At 55.4% G+C, this 23,078-nt stretch overlaps 1 protein-coding gene across 1 annotated transcript; it reads left to right on the top strand.

Annotated features, from left to right (window-relative positions):
* Positions 1 to 463: 463 nt before the first annotated feature.
* HSD11B1 (hydroxysteroid 11-beta dehydrogenase 1) lies at positions 464 to 20,828 on the top strand (the record flags this gene model as incomplete). Its single annotated transcript, XM_084244729.1, has 6 exons — positions 464 to 551; positions 1,218 to 1,348; positions 1,451 to 1,562; positions 1,652 to 1,837; positions 18,862 to 19,005; positions 20,401 to 20,828. The coding sequence occupies 6 exons, from the start codon at positions 464 to 466 to the stop codon at positions 20,616 to 20,618; spliced, it is 879 nt and encodes a 292-aa protein (XP_084100855.1). The 3' UTR covers positions 20,619 to 20,828.
* Between the last annotated feature and the right edge of the window lie 2,250 nt (positions 20,829 to 23,078).

Below are 23,078 nucleotides of genomic sequence, written 5' to 3'. Positions count from 1 at the left end.
AGTAAGATTTGGCTTGAATCGGGCTCTCTTTGCTATTACTCACATCTCCCTGGGAACCCTGCACACGCTGTCTCTCTCTCCTTGACACTCTGCTTTGGAGAGGCCTTCCATCCCACCATGGACAGGGTTCCGAGGACACCGGGCTCTGGGTTGGGATGATCAGGAATCAAGTCTCGATCGGTCATGAGCTTGGCCATCTGGGAGTCTCTTCTTGCTCAATGAAATGGAGTAAACATTGTCCATTATGAAATCCACCACGAGGCTGCCAGGGACAAATGGGATCCCACCCAAAACCAATCGCTGCTCTGACGGGGAAATTGGCGAGCACTGCCGAGACTCCTCCAGCCTCCCCCATTCCTGATGTCACAATTCAGAGGCTGCTGCCTGCCTTGGAGGTTGTGGAAAGCACTGTAGTTCTCTCTCTGCGTGTCTTCCAGGGCTGCCGGGCCAGGTCCTCTGTCTGATGGCTTTTCTGAAAAGGAGTCTCCTTCCCCTGCTGGGCATCTTCCTGGCCTACTTCTACTACTCTGCCAATGACAAGTTCAGACCAGGTGAGTACCAATATCATGTGCTCGGAGGAGGAGATAAGATGCTCAGGGGTGCTGGGGTGCTCCTCAGGGCCAGGTCCCCAAAGAGATCGAGCCAGAGGGCACCGGGAGGCCAGCTGCTATCTCTGCACCCTCCTGCCACAGGCTGTGGGCAATGGCATGTGGGGGAGGGGAGCGATGTAGCCAAAGGTCCCCAGAGAGCCTTGCTTTCCCAGGCAGCAAGCCCCTAGAGAGACAAGGGTTGTTCCAAAGCCCTCAAGTCCCCTAGGGTCCATGTGTAGGCAGGGGAGCGGGAGAGAGGCCGGGACTGGGGCTGATGGTGCTGGCATGAGGGAGCCTGGGGTCTCTGTGGGCGCCTGTGCTCGGGAACTCCTTGAATTTTGTTAAATTGAGTAAAACTGGATGTGTCCAGAGCACCTGGCACTGCTGTGTTTCAGCTGGACTCATGTCCTCTGAGCTCTGTCCGTGGGGCTTTAGGAAGGACAGCAGGAAGACTTGGCCTTGAGCAAGCACACCCATCCCCACATCAGGGCAGGTGACGAGGGACTGCATTGTCCCTGGTGGGGGCCGTCAGTCTGGCCTCGAGGGCAGGCTGCCCCAACCAGAGCAGGGCCGGGGATCTGCCCGCCACACCAGGCCCGGCCCTCACTTCACCTCGGGGCTCCCCAGAGATGCTGCGAGGAAAGCGAGTGATTGTCACGGGGGCCAGCAAGGGGATCGGAGAAGAAATCGCCTATCACCTGGCGAAGATGGGTGCCCACGTGGTGGTGACTGCGAGGTCGAAGGGAGCACTCCAGAAGGTGAGTGCTCGTGCCCCTGCCCACACACGCACGCCCCACCGAGCCCGTCCCCGAGAGTCAGCCCCAGCCTGCTGGCGTGGCTGATGGGGCTGTGTCCCGCAGGTGGTGACCCGCTGCCTGGAGCTGGGCGCGGCCTCCGCACACCACGTGGCCGGCACCATGGAGGACATGGCCTTCGCAGAGCAGCTTGTGGCCCAAGCAGGCGCCGTCCTGGGTGAGGCTGAGTCCCCCTTGCCTCTGGCCACCGGGGGTCCCTGGGGCGCCCGGGCACAGGGCCAGCCCCTCAACGCCGCCGTCTCGCAGGGGGACTGGACATGCTCGTGCTCAACCACATCACCATAGCCTCCCTGGAGCTGTTCCGAGGTGATGTGCAGCTGGTGCGCAGGACCATGGATGTCAACTTCCTGAGCTACGTGGCCCTGAGCGTGGCCGCTTTGCCCATGCTGAAGCAGAGCAACGGCAGCATCGTGGTGGTATCATCCATGGCCGGTGAGTGGGCTGTCTGGGCCCGGGCAGCTGAGAGTTCCAGGCGGGTGCGGGCTCAGCCACCAAGCACGCCGGGCGGAGAACGACAGGATACCAAAGTTGGGCATGATGTGCGGCAGGGGCAGCTGGGTCAGCCACTGTGGGGAGCACAGACCCACAGGGCACAGAGCAGGGGCAGCCACTGGGGCATGCAGGGGAGAGACACTAGGAACAAGGGGGCCACAGGAGAGAGGACTGGCCTAGTGGGCAGCTACAAACCCTGCCAGGCCCTCATGCACCTGGGGGACTCCGGCGTCCCCGGGAAGACCCGTGGCCGGGATGAAGGCTTGCTACCCCTGGCGAACCCTGAGGGCGGTGCTGCCAACCACTGCACAGGCATAGCTGAAGGGAAACGAAATGGTAAATGCTGAAACACATGGGCTAAGCGAAGTCCAAATGAAAGGAACAACCAGAAGCCACCAAATTGTTAACAGGGCTGCCAAGTGGGGTGTTGCCGCACACCTGAGCTTCCACATCAAAAGTCCTTGTAAACAGTGGCTGGGCTGATAAAGAGAAGACTGGGTGGTGGGGATGGTGGCTGCACCAGCAGGGAACCCAGACACTCTGGGGTAGGGGTCCCAAGCCCACGTCCTCTGAGCCCACATGTTCCCCGTGAGTGGCCGTGGCTGGGGGACCAGGGCTGGTGAGCAGGATGCAGCCATGCCACTCAGGGTGGCCACCAGCGAGCCTCCCGACCTTGGCTGCAGATGAACCAAGCACCAGCAGTCCGTGGTGGCTGCAGCCAGCAGCAGGCTGGGGTGGCCAGAGCCATTGATATGCACCCAGTGCAGCCGGCAACACAGATGCGCCCTCCTCCCGGGCTCTGCGCTGAAAGGAGGGAGGAGCTTCTGGCTGCATACTGAGTGGGGGTGCTGGGCGCCATCCCCCGGGGCCTCGGCCAGCGCACATCAGCAGGCGTGGGAGGCTGGACTGGCTCCAGCTGGTTAGACAACCCACCCGCTCCAGGCGCAGGCTCACTGCACAGAGGCTGCTGCATCGAACCTTCTGCAGTGTCTAGATCCGGGTGCTCTGAGAGGAGCTAGTCACTATGGGCCCCAGCCTGCGCCCTGGCTGCATACATGCCAAACGCATCTCAGCTTGCCTGCGGTCCCCAGGGACGGGTCTTGGTGGCCCTCGTGTCTGTTGTCCGTCCGCATGCAGCCTGTGCCCCGGAGGGCAGACCCAGCCCTCGCTCACCCGGGTGCATTTCTTTGAACTTGTCTGTGCTTTGTTCTTCCAAACAGCAGCACATGCCCACCAGCCTCCCTCTGGGCAGTCTGAGTCCCACAAGCTCGCTGACCCTCAGAGTGAGCTCAGGCAGCCAGAGAGCTAGGGGAGTCCCTCCTCCTGGCTGCCGTCCTGCACCATTGAGCCAGGGCTATGGGTCTTCAGGGCGGCAGCCACATAGCCCTGGATGTGCAGTAAGGCCTGTCAAGCCCCCACTGGGTCTGCAGCATCAGCAGATGGGCCTGCCTCCTCCCGGGACCCCCAACAGCAAACCCTACTCTCTGGGCCTCAGTGGCCACTGCACATGCGGGGGCTGGTTTGCCCCCACTGTGAGTTGGCTGGGTGTCATGGGGCTATCATAAAAACCCAGCATGCAGGGGCTTACATCAGAGACACTGGCCCTCAGCACCTGGGGGGTCAGCAGGGCTGGCGGTAGCTCTGCCCCCACAGCGTCACCCTCGCTGGGCCACACAGCCCAGTGTCACATCAGCCTTCAACTGAGAGCCCAGAAGAGGAGACAGACGCCAGAACCTAAACCCTGGGACAGTCTGCGTCTCTCTTCTGCCACCGCCGCCTGCAGCCGGGCCTACACTCAGAGTGGGCCGGCCACGAGAGTCAGGAGCAGCCTCCACAGCCCTGCCAAGGCGCCTGTGGACTGAAGGCTGTGCTGCCTCCAGGCCGCTCCACCTTTGCTCCCCGTACACACTCACCCCCCACAACAGACAACCCCCCAGCAAACACCCCCAAAGCAGGCACCCCCCCACAGCAGACACGCCTCCACTGCAGACACCCAACACAGCAGATACCCCCCACAGCAGACACCCCCCACAGCAGACATACTCCCACTGCAGACACCCCCTCAAAAGACACCCCCCACAGAGCAGACACCTCCACACAAGTGCACACCTCCCCACAGTAGACACCCCCCCACAGCAGACACACCTCCACCGCAGACACCCCCTACACAGGTACACACCCCCCACAGCAGACACCCTCTCAGCAGACACCCCCACACAGCAGACACCCCCACACAGGTGCACCCCCACACAGATGTGCACGCCCACACATGCTGCACGGCAGGCTGCAGTGGCTCCCTCTCAGGTCAGGCCATTACAGGGGCTGCGTGGATGTGAGGCAGGGGAAGGGCAGGAGGTCCCCGGGGGAATTTGTAAAGGGGCAGGAGACCTAGGCTCCCGGAGGCCGGGTTGGGCGGAGAACATTGAAAACATCTGGAAAAAGTGCATCTGCCTTTAGTGGATATGGATTGTCTGGACGTCGACGCCTTCTGGCCATTTCTGAGCCCCGGTTGCCTGGACTGGCCCCGCAGGTTGTCGGGCCAAACAACCACTCACTCCTGTCTCCAGGATGCCCCACTCCACACAGTTCTGGGGGTCTGAGATCAGGTCTCCCGCTCCTCCCGCACCTGTCAGCCCGAGAAGCCCCTCCCCTGGCCCTTCTGCTCAGGGCGGGACTTGTCCAGGCACTCGGCTGATGTGGCCACGTGGGCAGCAGATCCCCCATGGACAAAGATGCCAGATGTGCCATGAAGGGGAACCAAACAGGATGGGGGGCTGCTAGACAGGATGAGCCGGGCTGCTTCAAATATCCCAAATGAGAAGCGGGGCGCCTCTGGGAGCTCCCCTCCACCGACCTCGCCGGCTCCCTCCTGCTGTCAGAAAACCTACTGTGAAGCACCATTCCTGCCCTCCATGCGCCTCTGTCCTCTTCAGACCTGCCCTTCTGTGGCCCACCCATTCCCGGCATAGCTTCACGCCATTTTTTGCATAAAAGTGTAGTTTCAGGCACATTTGAGCTGGACAAGCACCTCGGGAGGCGAGCTTCCATGGGAAAGCTCCGGCCAACATATGGAGTTACTTGCTGGACCTCAACCTGCTGGGCCACCGCCTGTGTGGTCTAAGCTCAGTTCAAGAATCCAGGGTCACAGAGAGGAAAGGACCCACTCCTCCACGCACGTGCAGGCCAGCGACGTCTGGCACTCCTGACGCCCTCCCCCAGGCAGCCTCACAGATGTCTCTCCCGCTCCGGTGCTGGCACCTACCCCCTCCCACAGGGGCTGGGGGCCTCAGTGCTTGGCGGTGAGGTGCTCTGGTGATGCTCTGGGGGGTCTGGACATGGGTGCAAAGAGGCCTAGAAACCAGAGTCATTCACCCCTCTCCCCATATAAGTTTCATTTTTCTTAGGAAAGATGAAGCTTTACCCTTCAATCCAATTTCCTGGAAGTTGTTTTCAGAGCTCACCATCTCCTAGGAGAGTGGGTATTTGCTGTGGGTTCAGGTGTTCGGCAGGCCAGGTGCAGGCTGGGCTGTGTGGGGAAGAGAGGAGGTGCAGGGGTGAGGTGGGGAGCAGTGCGTCTGCAGGGCCGGGGAAACCCACAGACAAGACGAAAGCAAAGCCACAGCGGGGCATTGAAGGCCAGAGCTTTGCTGCCCGAGCCCCAGGCTTGTGGGCTTACCTTCCCTGCCCACGCTGCCTGTCCCAAGGGAGAGGAGGGATTGGGGGATATCCCTGTGGAGACGATCGCCTGGACCCAGGCCAGGGTCACCTGCCACACCAGGGCCTCCCCCTGCCTGACCTAGGCAGCTCCACCCTCGTTTGTGCTGCTGGCAGTCTGCACACCAAGGGTCTGGAGTGACGTCCCAAAACTCCCTTTCTAGAAATATAGAAATAGAAAATTATTCTTGAGAAGAACACAAAATCCCCAAATTAGACTCCACTGAGATGCTGTCCTTAAGTTTCAAATTTGACTCTCAAATTGTTAACAAAAAGAAAAAGAATAGAATTGGGAGCTGGCTGAGAGAGCATTCAGAAGAAGAACGTGCAGCCTCACTGCTGAAAACTTTCTCATAAAAAAGTGGAAATAAATGGCACAAAGGAATGGGACGAGCAAAGGCCCCAATTTTTGAAGATGCTTCTGACTATAAACACACACACACACTCACAGAGAATATTCAAATGAAGAAAGGATCAGGATGGAAGTAAAAATTACCCGTCCCTGGATTGGTGCTTCGGAAACTCCCTCCCAGATACACAGACCAAGGTAGAGATAGACAGACAGACAGACGCGGATCAGTTGCTTCCTGCTGGAGGAGTCAGGACATGTGTAGTGTTTTGTGACCTTTACAGTCCTGCAGTGAATGTCCTTGTCCATCAATCTGTGGCTGAGCTGACAGTTGTGTCCTTGATGAATCCTCAGTCCTAGACTGATGCGGTGGTGGCTGGGAAACAGAGGTGCTCTTTGCTACCTTGCTTTAAACAAAAGGAGAAAGAAAGGACTTGATTTTTAATCCTGCAAAGACAAAAGCCAGCTGAGGCAATTGTGGAACAGCCCACTTCTGTCTCCACCCCAAGTGTGTGCCTGTGGGTGTGCCGCTCATGCCCCTGGCCCAGTGGGCAGCATGTGGCCAGGGAGGTTCTGTAGGTAGAGGCAGCAGGTGTCCAGCAGCAAGGTGTCCAGTTCCCTGTGGGCCTGCGAGGCAACCCCGTACCTCCTCCTGGAGAGCAGAGCCACTGGCTCTGGAGCTGCGTCCTCCTCGCGGCAGGCCTGGCGTTGGAGTGGACGCCACAAAGTCCTGGTGGTGAATGAATGGATGATGTCACGTTCTGCTCTTTTCCGTGAATGCTTTTCTCTCGAACTTGCCCATTAAGATGTTAGCAGATTTCCTGACGATAAATATGGTAACTGACTTCATGTCAGCTTCTGTTGCAGCTGACAGAGGCACGTCCCTGGACCTCAGCTAAACAAGGCGGGAACAAAGCACAGATAGCAGTTCACCTGGCATGGCGACAGTGCTCCCTGGCTGAGCTGAACTGCTGAGGGGGGTGCAGTGAGAATCGGCTTCCAGATGTCAAGATGGGTGTGATGGGGAGCGAGGACGGACATCACACTGGAGACAGCTCCTCTGAGATCACATGCATGATACTCCTCAATCATTCATTCCTTCATTCAGAAATTCCTGAGGGTCCCCCTGGGCCAGTGGCCACCAGCTGGGACCCCACGTGCCCACGCAGGGCCACCCCTGCTGTCGCTCTCCAAATGTACCAGTCTGAGTGGCCAGTTCTAGGAAGGGCCAGGGCTGCCATGGGCTGCTGCATCGCATCTGCCCACACTGACTACAAACTCAGACATCCGAAGGGCGGCGACTTGGAAGACAGTGTGTCTGGTGTGAGTGCAGCCAGGACACATGCCTCCCACCCAAGCCCTGCGGAGTGGCCCCTGTGCGGGAGGGTGGAGTGAGTCTGTGCAGGAAGCTAAGATGGGCTCAGCACATCACCCAGAGCAGAGGCTCTGCCCCAGTTGGGGAGGCTGATGTGGCACTCAGCCTCGCATGTGAACAAGTCCACATGACTGCGACTGCCGAAAACCCAAACAGGCCACTACACACCACCGGGGATGATGTTTGTTATTGCTTAGTTAAGGGTTTGTTCTTTTTTTGTTTTTGCCTACAAGTTGTTTGGGTTTTTGTTTTTTTGTTTGGTTTTGTCTTATCTACACAATTGCCAGTTGCTAGAAACTTGGGTAGCCTGCCAGGCAGATGAGATGTCCCGGCGTAGACATTGCTGCTGGGAAGGGCCAGCTCTTTGTTCACAGTGACCAGTGTTCACACGCACTGCTTCACAGCTGGGCCTCCCATCCTGCTCCATCTACAGTGACTTGAAACTGTGCCACCGGCTGTGCTGTGTTTCCATCAGTAACTGGGATGCTGAGGTGGACGCAAGGCGCCTCCCGCCCGGGGCCAGCATTGTGAAGGAATACCTTCACCTTGTCTGTAAGCCGAAGCCCAGCTCCGAGAGTGGCCATGTCCCTGCACCCAGCCAAGCATCGCAGTCGACTGATGTAAGAATCCAATTCATCTATGGCAGGGTCCATCTGAGTCCTCGGGTTTTAAGTTCTTTCATGTTTTTTTTTTTTTTCCATGAAGCTGTCTGGTTTAAGAACTCCCAGATGGGGGCATTTGTCAAATAAGTAAGACAAGCTGGGGATGCTGGCTGTCAGGTCTCAGCCGAAGTGTACAAGTGTGAAAAGGAAGGAGATTAGGACAGGCCCTGGATGCTGGGTGGAGATGCAGTCATACTGGGAACCAATGGCTTTTGACACGTGTGGGCCAATGTGGGGACACAGATGTGTATCCGCATAGTAGGCTGTTGGTTTCTAAATATTCTCCACTAAAAAGCACCAAGTCTTCTTGGACAAATGGTTTATTCGGGCAGTGGCCAGGAAGTTACAGGTGGGTCTGAGAGTCAGATTGTGCCAGTAAGTAAAGAGCTGGTCAGAGAACAACAAGGATGTTAGTAGGACCTGGACGCTTCTAAGGGCCATCCATACGCCAAATCTGGGGCCATTTGGACATTCCAATAAATCGTGGCGAAAGCAAATTATTATCCATTGCATACAAGAAGAATCCATGATGACATAAATAAGTGCAGAAGTGAATGAGGAGAAGTCTCTTCCATGGGCTGGAAAGTCAGGTGGTGAAAACAGAAGGAGAGATGGAATTAGGAAGCGCACCCTTGGAGACCACCTAGTAACAACCCAGCTGGGAAGCAGCAATGGGCGTTAACACCAGTGGATAAAAGCATAACAGGTACACGGTATTTACCTTGTTTGGACATGCTCCTACTAATCAACAAAACAACTCTACTCAAACATGAGCATAGGGCTTGAGTAGGCCTTTTCCCAACAAAGACAGAAGCATGGAAACAGGCCCCACATCACTAGTTAGCAGAGACTGCAAACCAAACCACGGGGAGCTGCCTCTCAGCATGGTCGTTGCAGTGACCGTTGTAAAGACCAGCGAACCAAAGGAAGATGCAGGCCACGGTCAGGACTGGGCCCTGGCGCCTGAGGGTGGGGGTGCAAGGTGGCACAGCTGCTGGGGAAGGTTGTGTGGGGGTTACTTGATGAGTTAAGAGGGGATCAGAGCAGCTGGAACATGGACGCAGCCAGGTGTCCCTCCACGGAGGCCTGGACAGGCCAGCGGCCAGCCACACACACAGCCCAGGCTTCCAAAGAAGGGCTCCTGACAGCCGCGACGCCATGGTGAGCCCTGACGGGCCCTCTCGGGGAACGAGCCCTCACCAGATGCCAGCTCTGGCACCCAGGCACTGAAGCACCAGGGTGGGTGCGCGGGACAGGGGCGTGGGCTGGCTGGGAGCACTCGTGCTGAAGGCGCCCCCTTGTGCCAGCTGGCGGGGCCTGATGGAGGGCAGGGAGCGCAAGGAATACACATGGGTGCCTTGACAGAGCCAAGCAGTGCCTGAGGACACCCTGTGAGGACCCTGACCTCTGTGATCTGCCAACACATCAGCCCACAAAGATGTCAGAGGAAACATTGGAGAAACCACCCCTGGTGTCCATCACAGGCACTGCTCCCCGAGAAGCAGCGTCGCCGTGACAGATGCTCTCGTCAGGATGTTGGCAGGAAGGTCATTCCTCCACCTTCCAGTCCTTGCCACTGGAAAACGCGTGAGTGGCCAGACGCAAACCATGGAGGACAGGCTGAGGGCTGACTCACATCCTGCACAGTCGGGCCCCCTGACTCGGGCCTAAGAGGGCACAGGGGATGTGCTGGTGGATGTTTCAGATACAGAAACCTTTGAAGGCTTGGTTTAGACACTGCCGGAGTGAGCCAGGCAACACCCGTGGACGAGACACTCTCCTTCCCTGGGGCTGGCAGCAGCCTCTCGAGCTCCGGCTTCGCTTCCCCAGAGAGAGACTCTGGTGTCATTTCTCCACCTGCTGCTTCCATGAAATCCTTATTCAAAACAATGACACTTTGGCTCATGTTGGCGGCTGCCCTGGGCCCCAACCGTGTCACCCCAGCAGGCCAACCACTGGCAAGTTGGTGGTCAGGTCACAGCAGCCCCCACAACCGCCTTGTACCGACAAAAGACAGGGCGCCCTCCGTGGGTTGAGGTCGGGAAAACCCAAAATGGAGGGGGGAGGGGCCGTGACAACCGCACGTGACACCGGTCCCTCTGCTGTAAAGGACACCATCGGGACAGCCACCCACCCTGCCGGGCCACAGGGAGCCACCATGGCGTTGGCCGTCAGGTCTCAGACAGACAAGTGTGCACCCTGGTCCCCTGACCAGCACCACCGTACTTGGGAGAGGGTCTTTGCGGCTGTGGCTAAGTCGAGGACATTGGAATGAATGAGGTGGCTGTAGTTCCCGGTGAGCTCTGAGGCCAGCGGCAGTGTTCTCAAGAGGCAGAGGAAGATGTCCGGGCGGGTCTGCGCCGGCACCAGTGCTGAGCGCCTCCTGAAGTAGCTGGGCCGGGAGGGTGCTTGCTCACCCCCAGACCCTTCAGGGGTGCTCTGGCCCCCAACCCTCGACCTGAGCTTGTGGTCTCCTGAGCTGAGAGTGAAGATAGGCCTACTGGTTTCGGCCGCCTTGCTGAGTCATTAGCAAGGGGGGTCCAGAATGCACCCATGGGCTTGGGCAGGCCGGGATGTGGCCATGCAGGAGACGCCTGGGGACACTGATAGGCGGGGGCAGCAGTCAGCATCGCCACAGCTCCAGCAGGTAATCTCCAGCGGTCAGGGCAGGACAGGGCAGGCCGCCACTGCCCTTCTCACAACTCTCCTGTGACTCTGAAATTCTTCCAAAGGAAAAAGTCCTCACCCAAGAGGCTTAGTGACCGGGAGGGGCTGCAGGGTGGATCTGGTGGCTCTTTGGTGAGTTCCCTGGAGCCACCTGACACCCCCAGAGCCCCCACCTGCTCACTCCTCTCAGAGCTCCCTCAGCGCCATCAGTTTACCCCTCCCACCTCTGGGGAGGTGACCCCAGGCAGCCTGTGAAGGCAGTGTCTTGTCCTGGGGCCCCTACTCCAGGCCACACTGAGGTCACAGCCTCCACGTCCACCTTGGGCCTCTGGACTGGACGTGACCGGCAGGCAAGGCAGTGTGCATGGGTGGGAACCCTGTGCTGTTCTCAGACCCTCTCTTCTAAGCTGCCCTGGAGGCCTCTGCTCGCAGGCAAGAGAAGGTGTCTCATGGCCTGTGCCACACCGAGGCCCCGCCAGGCCCCGGGGCAGTGAGGACCAGAGCTTCTCTCACTGTCTCATCACATCACAGGCTCCCAACCTTCAGCCGGACACGGCTTGGTCCCATGGCCATCTGGCCTTCTCCGCTCTGTCCTGCCCCATCTAATAATTGACTCCCTGGGATCTTCCCATCCTGAGCTCTTTGTTCTTGTGACTCACAAGTTCTCCCTGGGTGCCCCCACTCCTGGGTGCCTCCACTCCCACTCCATGCTCCCTAGATGGGAGATGGTACCAATGCCAATGGGACCCCAGCATCCCAGACGGGCTCATGTTCACAGCCTGCCTTGACCAGACAGGGGGAGCTCAGAGCACAGTACGGAGGGAGTGGAGGCCCAGGAAGCAGGACCCAGCAAGGGTTCGGGCTGAAGCCCGGGGCACCATGACCTGGAGCTTGGCCTGGGTCCCTCCGGATGGCTCCAGGCAGGCTGTGAGGGTGTTTTTCAGTCCTCTGCCCCTTTATCCCAGCTGTCAATGAAAGCAGCTGAAAATCTGCCTTTGAAGTGGAAATGATTTCGAAATCTCAGCGAGGAGTGGGGACCAAGGGTGTGGAGTGCAGGACGAAAACACTGAGACCCGCTTCTGGTCTCTTGGGGCTAATGAGCTCCAGCCACAGCCCACGGCCCTCCAAGCGCTCCTGCCACAGCGGCAGATCCCGGTTTCTGGGCCGGAGCTAATTGCAAACACGCTGTCCCACTTAGCACCGAGGCCGCCTGTGGCAGGCCCTGGCTCTAGCAGCAGAGGTGCTCGGCTCATCTCTGTGGCCAAACATCCCAGGGAGGGGAGAGGAGCAGCCCCTTCCCCATTCTGTGTGGAAGCTCCTTCCGAAAGCTCTGCTTGCCCCGTTCCCCGACCCCGCCCTGTGCCCCTGCCCTGCGCCAGGATGGATGCAGCTATCCCTGTGGCTTATCCCTGCAGCTTACTTACCGCACACTCCACATCCTTAAGACCAGCTAGTCATTCCTTCAGGCCGCCTGTCGGCCAGCATCCTCCTGTGCTGGATGTGGTGGGGCAGCTCAAAGGTGGGGAGGCCCCTTCCTGCCCCATCTCTTCTCCCAGGCTCCTAACCTTGGCTCTCCCATCCCCGGGGACCCAACTTTGAGCCCTTCCGTCTGCCTGCCCCAGCAGTTGGGCACCTTTGGATCACCCTCGGACTTTAAATGTCAGCGAACCTCCTGTAGGGAAGTGGCCTCTGACAGTCGTCCTCCCCACCCCCCAATGGATTCCACTTAGATGCTTCTCAAAAGTGAGAATCTGGGTCTCGGACCCTGGCAGGCAGGAGGCTGCCTGTCAGTCAGCAATGGTGGCTCCAGGATGGTCTGAGTGGCCCTTGTATTTCTATCCTTTGTCTTCTCAAGACTCTAAGGGGACCCACGGCCACAAAAGAAAGAAAACTCTTGGCAGTTACTTTTTAGGGCCATAAATATGGCTATTACTAAGCATTTACCTAAAAACCTTTATCCTGTTTACACTATTTTTAATTTTACTTTTTTTTCTTTTTAAAGATTTTATTTATTTGTTTGTTTATTTATTTATTTATATAAGAACCACAGTACAGGCCAAATGCAAGGGAGGGTGAGAGGATTCACCAGAGACAGAGTGGGGAACGGAACAGGCAGACTGATGAAATACACTCTGAGGGGAGCAGCAGGCGAGACAGGAGAGGTCTGCTGCACCATGTGGGATTCTCACTGGCCGGCCAGGATCAAACCCGTGCTGCAGAGGCTGCAGACAGCTTCACAGTGCAGCGCTCAACTGCCTGTGCCACCAGGGAGGCCCTATTTTACCTTTTTGTTGATGAACACTGCATTACTACATTATGTAAGTCTCAGGGCCGCCTCCCGGCACATTCTTTTTTCCCCTCATTATTGAGATAACATTGGTTTGCAACACTGTGTGTGATTTAGGGGAACAGTTTCATCTCCCTTCAGAGTAATAGGCCCCCACCATCAACACCGTAGTCCTTTGCCCTGGGTTCTGTCCCCACCCCCTCTGCCCCAGCAGCCTCAGCTCTGTAGGCATATTTCTAGGATTAGTTTTGGTTTAGTTTTGTCAGGTTCCTTATTTTTGCTTTTTTCTCCATATTTCACATGTAAATGACAGCATCTGGTACTTGTCTTTCTCCTTCTGACTTATCTCATTAGCATCATCCCCTCCAGTCCCACAGATTTAAGTCTTACCTCTATGGCTCTTTCTTCTGCTGACAAATGCAGCTGACCCGAGTTTACTCTCTGGAGAAGCTGCGTGCTGCTGGCCCTGACCACGCGCTTGTGTGTTAAACCAGACTTAAACTGGCTCCAATTTAGCAATAGTCACCTTAAATCCCATTAGCTTGGCAATCAGTTAGGTTTTATAAAAACTAACTGATATAAAAACTTTAATATACATACTGAAGCCCAGACCTCTGGTGGGGATGGAATCAGAGCTGGCCCAGAGCCTGTTCACACCTCATGCTGGCCTGTGGGGACAGCAAACCTTATACTCATGTCCCAGTAGAGGCGGAAACCGGCGGGGGTGGGGGGGCTCAGATCTCCCAGGAAGACAGTGGTGGCAGAGCCCCTCTCCTCAAGCAAAGAAGAGAAAAGCTGCCGACGAAGGGAAGATAGATGGCGGGAGGGAGCAGACAGCGAGCACCGGCCTCCTTTGGGCACACCATGGAGCGATGCAGGGCTGGGCAGAGGTGCTGCTGTGGCACAGCAGGGCCCGGTGCTGAGGGTCACCTTAGTCGCTGAGCGGCTGTGGTCCCTTCTGAATAGAATGAACTTCTCACCCCCTTTCTGGGAGTTCCTGGGTCCAACAAGCCTGTCCCCATGCCCTTCCTACTCCTACACCGCCTTCAAAGCCCACTATGAATTAGTTTAATGGGGGAAGACCCTCTTTCCCCAGGAACACCCACCAAAGTGGGTGCTGATGCTCAGGTCTGCAGATCAATGGCAGGTCACAAAACATGAGCGAGGAAATATGATCCTCATGCACTGGCCTGCAGGGCCATGTGGTCTCACCACAGCTGCTCTGGAGCATCAGGCTTCCAGACTATGGGAGACACGTTTCTGTTCTCTCTAGTCAGAAGGGCAGGCAACCGGTGGATAACAATGTGAAGGAGGTGGGAAGTTCTAGTCCTGTTTACAGGTCCCCTCACCTGGCTGCCCCCTCACCTGGCTGCCCCCTCACCTGGCCACCCCCTCACCTGGCCATCCTGAGCAGAGTGTGACCACACAGTCAAGCAGGCTGCAAGCCCACTCAGGCAAGACTGGTTGGACACACTGTTCCCGAAAGACTCAGGTGGACAGTGCGTTTCCCATGGGGAAACAGTGCCCTAGCCAGAAAGTATGACCTCCAGAGTAAATTTGTTTCTGTTTTTTTTTTAAAGATTTATTTATTTACTTATACAAGCACTGGGTACAATCAGAAGCGCAGGAAGGTGAGAAAATTCACCAGAGCCAGAGCTGGGAGCAGAACAGGCAGACTGACGAAGTACACTGCTCAGGGGAACAGCGGGCGTGGAAGGAGAGGTCTGCGCACCATGTGGGACCCTCGCCGGCGCCCAGGAATTGAACCGGCGCTGCAGAGGCTGCGGGCAGTTTCGCAGCCCAGCGCTCAACTGCTGCACCACCAGGGGAGGCCCCACAGTAAATTTGAAGCTGGCTCCAATTCTGGTCCTACTCAGGGGCCATGGATTTTAGGTGCTAATTTGGCCTTTGAATGTTGGGCATGGAGGAGCCAGAGCCACATGGTAGGGCCTGCGTGGCCCTCCAGTGCCATGCTCTGCCTGGTCCTGCTCACTCACCCCTTCCCACGCTGCTGTGGGCGCTCCAGGCCCCATCTTATGGGACCTTTTAGTTCAAAACCCAACCACAGCTAATTAGAATCTTCTCTTATTTCAGCTTCATGAGAGAGACCAGGAAGTGTGTTCAAGCCAGGGATAGCCTGGGAGGGCAGAATCTTTCTGAGGGGATGTGTAGGAAGGCGGTAGCAGGCATTTTGAGTACTCTGAAGCTGTAGAAATCCTAACCTAGTTGAGCCTTATTTCGACCTCCCTGCATAATGGATGCCTTTGATCTCACGCTGCAAAAGTATCTCTTACCTCGAAACCACATGGTCATGGTTATTTTACTTTGCACAGACACTCTGCATTTTTTTTTATTTTTAAAGATTTATTTTTATTTATTTATGCAAAGAAGACCTGTGGTGTAGGCCAGAGGTGCAGGGGGTGAGAGGATTCACAAGAGACAAGGGTGGGGAGCAGAACAGGCAGATCTACTGAAATCCAATGCTGAGGGGAACAGAGGGGAGACAGGAGAGATCTGCTTCGCCATGTGTGTCAGCTCCCTGGTCAGAGATTGCACTCAGTGGCTGGCAATAACTTGATAGTGCTGAGAATTAACCCCTGCGCCACCAGGGAGGCCCCTAGAGTAGCATTTTTCTTCTCCTCAGTAGCTAACATTTGTCCCAGTATGAGTTTTTGAAAAGCTCGTATTTTCCTTGCCAATTTCAATACTACTAATAACAGCATTTACTAAACGCTTTCTATCTGCCAGAGTTTGTGCTCAGTGCGTGACATGGATTATTTCAGCTTAGTGACACTATCATCCACATAGTACAGCTGAGAAATGGCATTCTCGGGACTTACACCTAAGTCATCTGATTCCAGAGCTCACACTTTTCAACACTATGCTATTCTTATGAATAATTTGGATCTAATTTTGGCTTAAATAGTAAGGGAAATTATTGACATAACTGGAAGTGCAGATGTGGGGCGGGCTCCACAGTTGACTGGGCTCAAGTTCAGCATCCCCATGGTCCCCTTGGCTCTGCTGCTTTCCGTGTGTGGCTTCAGCTCCAGCCTGACAGATGGAGATGCTGTAGCCATCCCAGGCCCCAAATTCAAGCCCCAAAGCGTCCAGCAGAGACTTTCAGAAACTCTTCCAGAAGAACAGTGAACATTCCCAGACAATCCGACAGAATTGTTATTGGCATCAATCACAGGCAAGAAGGAACGAATTAAATGTTACAGAGCACCCCCTAGAGAAGGGATCTGCTTTCCTTTGGCACATGGGTTTCTTAAAAGTGAGGAGGACATTCAAAAAAGAGCCAGTTCAGCTTTCAGATACAGAAGACCTAAAATGAGTGTGTGTTCAGAATCAGAAGGTAAGCCAGTCTGCCAGCCTGCAGCACAAGGCTGCCATGGCCCCTCCCTTCACCCAGGCCCCCCAGCTCTGTGCTCTGTCAGCTGGTTTCTTCTTGACCCAGCTTAGTTTGGGTGCCACAACTATAATAGCTACCTCCATGCTCAAAAAAGAGGAAGGAGTGGGAAGGGAGAAACCAATTTCTTCATTGGCAGACATGTGCATAAATCAAAATACACTAGTGTTTATAACACATTGGACAGCACTTAGTCATTTGGCAACATCTGGCTGGAAGAAGCTGAGAAACGTGGAGATTTCTCCAGATAATGCTAAGCCTGGCTGCAAACGCGGAGCTCCGCCCTTTGGTAAGAGGAGAAAAGGCCAGCCACTGCTCAGGTGGAGCCTTGGACTCAGGTGGACTCGGCACGGAGGAGGCCAGGGGAGCTAAGTACTGGCTGCAGATGGCAGAGTCCCACTGTGCCTGTCCAGCCCAGGCCAGTTAGAGAGCCCCTCGTAGTGACACTCTTGAAAGCCTCCTTTTGTTGCACACCGGTCCCTGAGCAACTGTCTCCCAAGCCGAGACACCTGCCTAGCCAGATTTGGAGTGGACCCTTACCAGGATTTGTCCATGCATTTTCTTAAGAGTTCTTTATGCATTAAGGACGAGGATAATAAGTTTTTGTCTCCTATTTTTTTAAAAAGATTTATTTATGCATACAGAGCTGGGGTGCAGGCCAGAGATGAGGAGGGTGAGAGGATTTACCAGAGACCAAGGCAGATCTACTGAAATCCACTGCTGAGGGGAGCAGAGGGGAGACAGGAGAGTTCTGCTGTGCCATGTGGGTCAGCTCCCTGGCCAGGGATCCAACTCTTGCTGCAGTGGCTGTGGATAGCTTCATAGTGCTGACGCTTAACTCCTTGTACCACCAGGGAGCACCTTGTTGCCTATGTTGCGAGTGGTTTTCTAGTTTGTCATCTCTCCTTTCTCTTTGTAATCACGCTAGTGTAATTGTAATTTTGACATAGAAATTTTACATTTCATACAATCAAATGTTCTTTGCATGCACATATTTTTCTTCCATCATCCATAAAATCAGATTCCATTTTCGAAGGGGAAATAGATATTTGGTGGACAAGACTTTCTGAATAATTTCCCATCATTTTTTTGATATATGATATATATAAAATAATGAACTAGCAGTTTTTGCCAATTAATTAGCCTGTTTTCCCAGCGTCCTTATTGAATAAGTCATCACTTCTTCATTGATTTGACATGCAATGCCATTATATTTAAAAACTTAGATTCCAGTGCCAATATAGCAGAGCAATACCTAACAGGTCAACCACCCCCAGATAACAAATTTTGGACAAATATATGGAAAACAGCCATAGAACACATAGGCAAGAAAAGATAACAGCAAAAAGATAACAGCAAAAGATAACAGCAAACAGAAACCAGAGAGGGAAACAATGCTATACCAATGTTGACTTTTTAGCAAAAGGCAGAATCCCATCGATGCTATCGGGAATAGAAAGCTGTGTGTTACTGGCTTGAAGAGCCAGAAGAAAGAGTTTAGAGTTTCTGTGGCAACCAGAAAGTGAAAGGGAAAGACAAGAACCCCAGTGGAAGCACAGAAAGTCCAAATCTGTGTGTCTCCTGAACTATTCGTAGGCAGTATAACACCAAGAAGACATGTGAAGATTCAAATAATTGATCAGAGATTTTAGTTGGTGCCTACTGCAAGAGGCACAGTTACAGTCAAGTTAACTGTCCACCGACGAGACCAAAAATCAATACTCTTTGAAGGAATATAATAGAACCCAGAGATTCTGCAAAGTCTCACTCACAGTATCAATGGTACAGTGAAAAACAATTGCAGAGATTCTGCAAAGTCTCATTCACAGTGTCAATGGTACAGTGAAAAACTATTGCAATTACAGGAACAGGACATGTGGCCCTTACTCAGGACTTCAGAAGCAGCAGAGCTGGACTTTAGAGCAGCTGTTATACCGACACTCACAGTATAAGGCCTTGGGCCCCTCCAGCTCCCTCCTCTTGGGAAGGCCCTACAGAAGAGGTTATCCTCTCTGACATATGTTCACATGTGCCACAAACTACCAGTGTGAGAAGTAACCAGGCTCATGACAGGGAGAAAAGGATTTGAATAGAAAAGCAAAGACAGGCATTTTCATCCTCCCAGCCTTAGAAGCAAGCCGAGGACAGTCCCCGCATCAGAAGAGGCCTTGCCAGATCCTTGGCTGCCAAGCACTCTTGGGTCAGAGGTGAAAGTGTCAGTGACTGTGGGTCACATGTCACTTTCAGAGTCCCTCTTTTTTTACTGCCCTCACTAAGAATGTGACCAGCCCCCCTTCAGTGAAGTCTCTTCAAGGGAGTTTCCTTGATACCTTAATAGTTTTTTCTTTCAGAAATTCAAGCCAGCACATACATCTCTATACAAAATAGAAAGAAGCTAAGACTCAGGGGCTAAAAGCATTTGTAACAGGGTCACCGAGCAAAGGTCGCTTCTGTCAGGGTCACAGGTGATCATGGTAACCCCTTTCTTTGTCATCTAGGGAAAATCTCCAGCCCACTCATCGCTGCCTATTCTGCAAGCAAGTTTGCCCTGGACGGCTTCTTCTCCTCCATCAGGACAGAATTTTCATTGACCAAGGTCAACGTGTCCATCACTCTCTGCATCCTCGGCCTCATCAACACAGGTAAGGTCAGGGGTGTGACTCACGAGCAGCAGGTGTGCTGTCAGCCTCACCGTGCGGGAAGAGAAAGTGCTGGGCTCCCCAGCTCAAGTGTGAGGCACTCAGACCGTGAGGATGCTAGTCCTCAGCTAATGAGGTGCTCTTACAAGCAGGAGCATCTGGCTGCTCCCACCTCCTTTCTCCAGCCTGACTGCCAGGGGTGCTGAGCAGAGCAGGGGTCAACCAGCCTTGCCCTGCACAGCTGTGTCCTGTGGACCCGTTGTGGGGGGCCTTCCTACGTGACTCACCAAACACAGTTTATATTCATTATAAACATCACCAGTGATAAGACCTGGGAGTCACAGTGACACTGGAGGCCACAGTGTCACTGTGGTATTCTTGTCATTTGAGTGCTATTCTTGCTGAAGAAGAACCTTACCCCAGCCCTAAGAGAACGAGGGGCAAACCCACGTTGAGGGGCACTCTGCTGAACAATTGCTCAGTGCTCCTCAAAATCATGAAGGCCATGAGAGCCAAGGACAGACAAGAGGACCGTCCCAGATTGAAAGGGGGGGAGGTGACATGACCACCAGCTCAACCCTGGAGAAGACCCTGAGGTATAAAACGGACATGAGTGAAAAAATAAGGCCTGCGGTTTAGTCAGTTTTCCCAAGGATATGGTCCCTCCCTTAATAACTGTACAACATTTTTGGTGTCACAATGAGGACAAGCAGGTGAAGCGTAGAAGGGAAGAGGCCACACAGCCTTTAGCTTCCATCTGGCCCATCAGCAAGTTCATCTGGAACACATGGCAGGTCTGACAGGAAAAGTTTATTTAAAGAGCAATCAGGTAAATCAAATAGTAGACACAGAGCAAGAGCGTGAGGGAAGCTAGAGACACACAGGGAGATGAGAGAGGCATGGAGGGGCAGACACTCCAGGAGGACAGAGAGCAGGCGGGAGAAGGAGGCTGCCCAGACTCTCCTTCCAGGCAAGAGGGCGGGGCTGGCTGGGGCCAGAGGCCACCCATCCAATCCCTTCCCAAGTCAGTAAGTCGGTCACTCCTCCACGCTCCCCTGTGCACCAACACTCCCTGGCTGTGCTGTGGGGCCATCCCCACCCTCTCTCCTCATGGCACTGTCCCCTACCACACCCCACCCCAGACAGAACCCCCAAGGGAGGACTGTGATTCAAGCATCTCAACTAGTTACATCCAGTGGCCCCGCAGAGCCTCACCCCGGAACACAGGGCCTGTGGGAACCCTAAGCCCATCTTAAGGGGACAGTCCTACATGCCCCATCTCCCCCATGTCCCAGGGGGCTCAGGGCCTCCTCAAGCTGCTCTTCCCAGACACCCCAGCACGGAGCTCCCACGTGGACGACCAGTCTTGGACACACTCTCTTCTCTTGCCGCTCACAGACACGGCCGTGAAGGCAGTGGCCGGGAAGCTCAACATCCGTGGGTCTCCCAAAGAAGAGTGTGCGCTGGAGATCATCAAGGGGGGGGCACTGCGCCAGGAGGAGCTATACTACGGTAACCCCATCTGGACCACGCTCCTGATGCTGAACCCGGGCAGAAAGCTGCTGGAACTCTTGTCTATGAGAAACTACAATTTGGACAAGCTCATCAACAACTAGGCATGCACTCGGGGCTGGGTGTGGTGGGGGGCTTGGGGCTGTTCAGCCTCATATTTATCCGAGCCTTCGCCATCTAGATGCAGCATCCCCAGAGAGTCCCAAGTCAAGTCTCCCAGCTTGACTGAGTCCCTGACTCCACAGGAAGGGAAGGCGTGAGGTGTCCCAGCTGCGGCAGTCTGCGTTGGCGATGTGTGCTGACACCAGAGTGGCTGCCCCGCGCCTTCCGGGTCTGAGCAACATCAGTACAATAAAAGCCCTGTGGCCTTTACCTCCACAGCTGTCCATGACTTCATTCCACCTGGTCCTCTCACCCCACCTGTCCAAGGACATCTTCCCATGCCCTTCCCAGAGGGTGGCCTGCGCCGCCCAGCTGTGCTGAGAGTCCAGCCTCCTCTCCACTGAGCCGGCAGCTCTCCCGCCACTGTATCTCACATGCTCTTTTTTTAGAGATTTTATTTATTTATTTATTTATGCATACAAGAGCTGGAATGCAGACCAGAGGTGCTGGGGGTGAGAGGAGTCACCAGAGACAGAGTGGGGAGCAGAACAAGTGGATCCACTGAAATCCACCGCTGAGGGGAGCAGCGGGGAGTCAGGAGAGGTCTGCTGCGCCCTATGGGTCAGCTCCCTGGCTAGGATCGCACTCAGGCCGCAGTGGTAATAGCCTGAGACATCACCCATATGCCCCAGGGCAGCTTGTTCACACACCGTATTATTTCATGTTGCTCCTCTGGGGAGGGACTGAATCTCGAGGGCAAACCCGTGGCCACATTGTTCATGAAAGTCCAAGTGGATCCCACCCGAGGCTTGAGTCCCAGAACCTCTGTCCGTCCATGCTCAGCTGCCCTGGGCCGCGTCTCCTGGAGAGGCCGCCCTGCCACCATCACTCACTGTCCTACTGGCACACATGGCCACCTGCCTGTGTCAGGATGACTGGTGGACTCGCTGCAAGGATCCCCTCCCCAGTCAGTGCAGGGCAGCGCCTGGGGGAGGGCAGCCTGGGCAAGTTTAGGGGAGTTTCATGAAAGCTTACATTGGGTAACTTTGGTAGAGTTTTAAAAACGGGGGGTCAATCACAAAATTGTGGGCAAAATGCTAAGGACATTGCAAGAGAAAAGGCAGCAACTCAGGGCTAGGGCAGCCCCAGCCCGCACGGACAGAAGGAGAGCCCCACCCCAAGAATTGAGGGGCACCAGGGGACAGAGCTCTGGCCTTCATGGGGGGATGCGCCAGCCCTCTGGGGGGTAACCATCCCCGACAGCGCTCCCTTCCTCAGGCATCCAGCAGTATTCTCTACCAGCCAAACAGGGGCCAAGCTGGGTCGTGGCCACCACACAGGCCCACCCCGCCTCGGGTGGGGGAGGATCACCCTGGTGCTGGGGGCCGTCAGCCTCTGTCCAGCTGATGCCAACCACTAGACACTCCTGCAGTGCAGCCGCTCAAAGTGGCCTGTGCTCAGAATAGCGTCCATGCTGTGTGGTCAGGCCCATGTGGTCAGGTGTGCCTGGCCCAGGCTGCCTGTGACCCTGTGCCCACTGACCTTCCAGGTGGTAGCTCCTGCAGGACTGCAGCACCCCAGGCCCGTGACCGGAAAGACAACCAGCCCACTGTTTCCTGTGCTGCCTCAGCTCCCATTTCCCCACCCCCACCCCCACCACACCCTCCCCTCCCCCACCGCCACCAGCCTGGGTCCTACCATGAGTCCGTGGCTCTCTTCTCCTGGGCAGGAAAACTCCTGATTTTCCAGTGCTGGCTCCACAACCCCTGTCCACATGGCTGACTGGAAGGATGTGGCCAGCCCTTGGAGCGGGACTTTGTCTCTGTCAGGGGATGGGAAGTAGCCGGAAATGTGACTGAGTCCCCGCATCGGTAGAGGCCACCACAGCTCTGCAAGTGTCATTGGTACCCCCGTTGCCTGCAAGGTCTGGGGCGTGCTTGAGGAGTCTAGGCCCCCTGCCCCGGGACCCCAAGCCAGGGCCAGAGTGCCCTGACAGCGCCGCTGGGTCACTTGCCGGCCAGTCCCCGGTGGCCTCTGACCTGGCCCTGGGGCCTTACCACAGCAAAGCCACCCTTTCTTCTTCAGGTCAGTCGTTCCGAGTCCCCCCAGCTTCCTGGCCCCAATGATGAGGATATTTTTATAAGACTCGGCTGAGAAAGCCCCTCCCTCCCCCTCTGCCACCTCCCTCCCCTTCACCCCCCTCCAGGGACGCACTCTCAGCTGCCCACTTCTGGGATTTTGAAAGCAGCCCCCAGAACTCTAGGCTTTGGGGTCCCCACACCATGGAGAGGTAACCAGACTTGAGAAAATCCTCGCAAGAGCTGGTGCCCAGGCCACGCAGACCCCGGGGTGCTGCTCTGGGTCAAAGGGCATCTCTCCCTGGTAGAGGCCCAAGTCAGCCCCTGGTGTCCACTCCTGAGCGGGGCCTGGGCTGCAGATTGCCTGGTTGCTCTGACCATCCA

This window comes from Talpa europaea (assembly GCF_964194135.1).
Source record: "Talpa europaea genome assembly, chromosome: 10".
Taxonomy (NCBI): Eukaryota; Metazoa; Chordata; class Mammalia; order Eulipotyphla; family Talpidae; genus Talpa; species Talpa europaea.
This window is presented reverse-complemented; position numbering and strand designations above follow the sequence as displayed.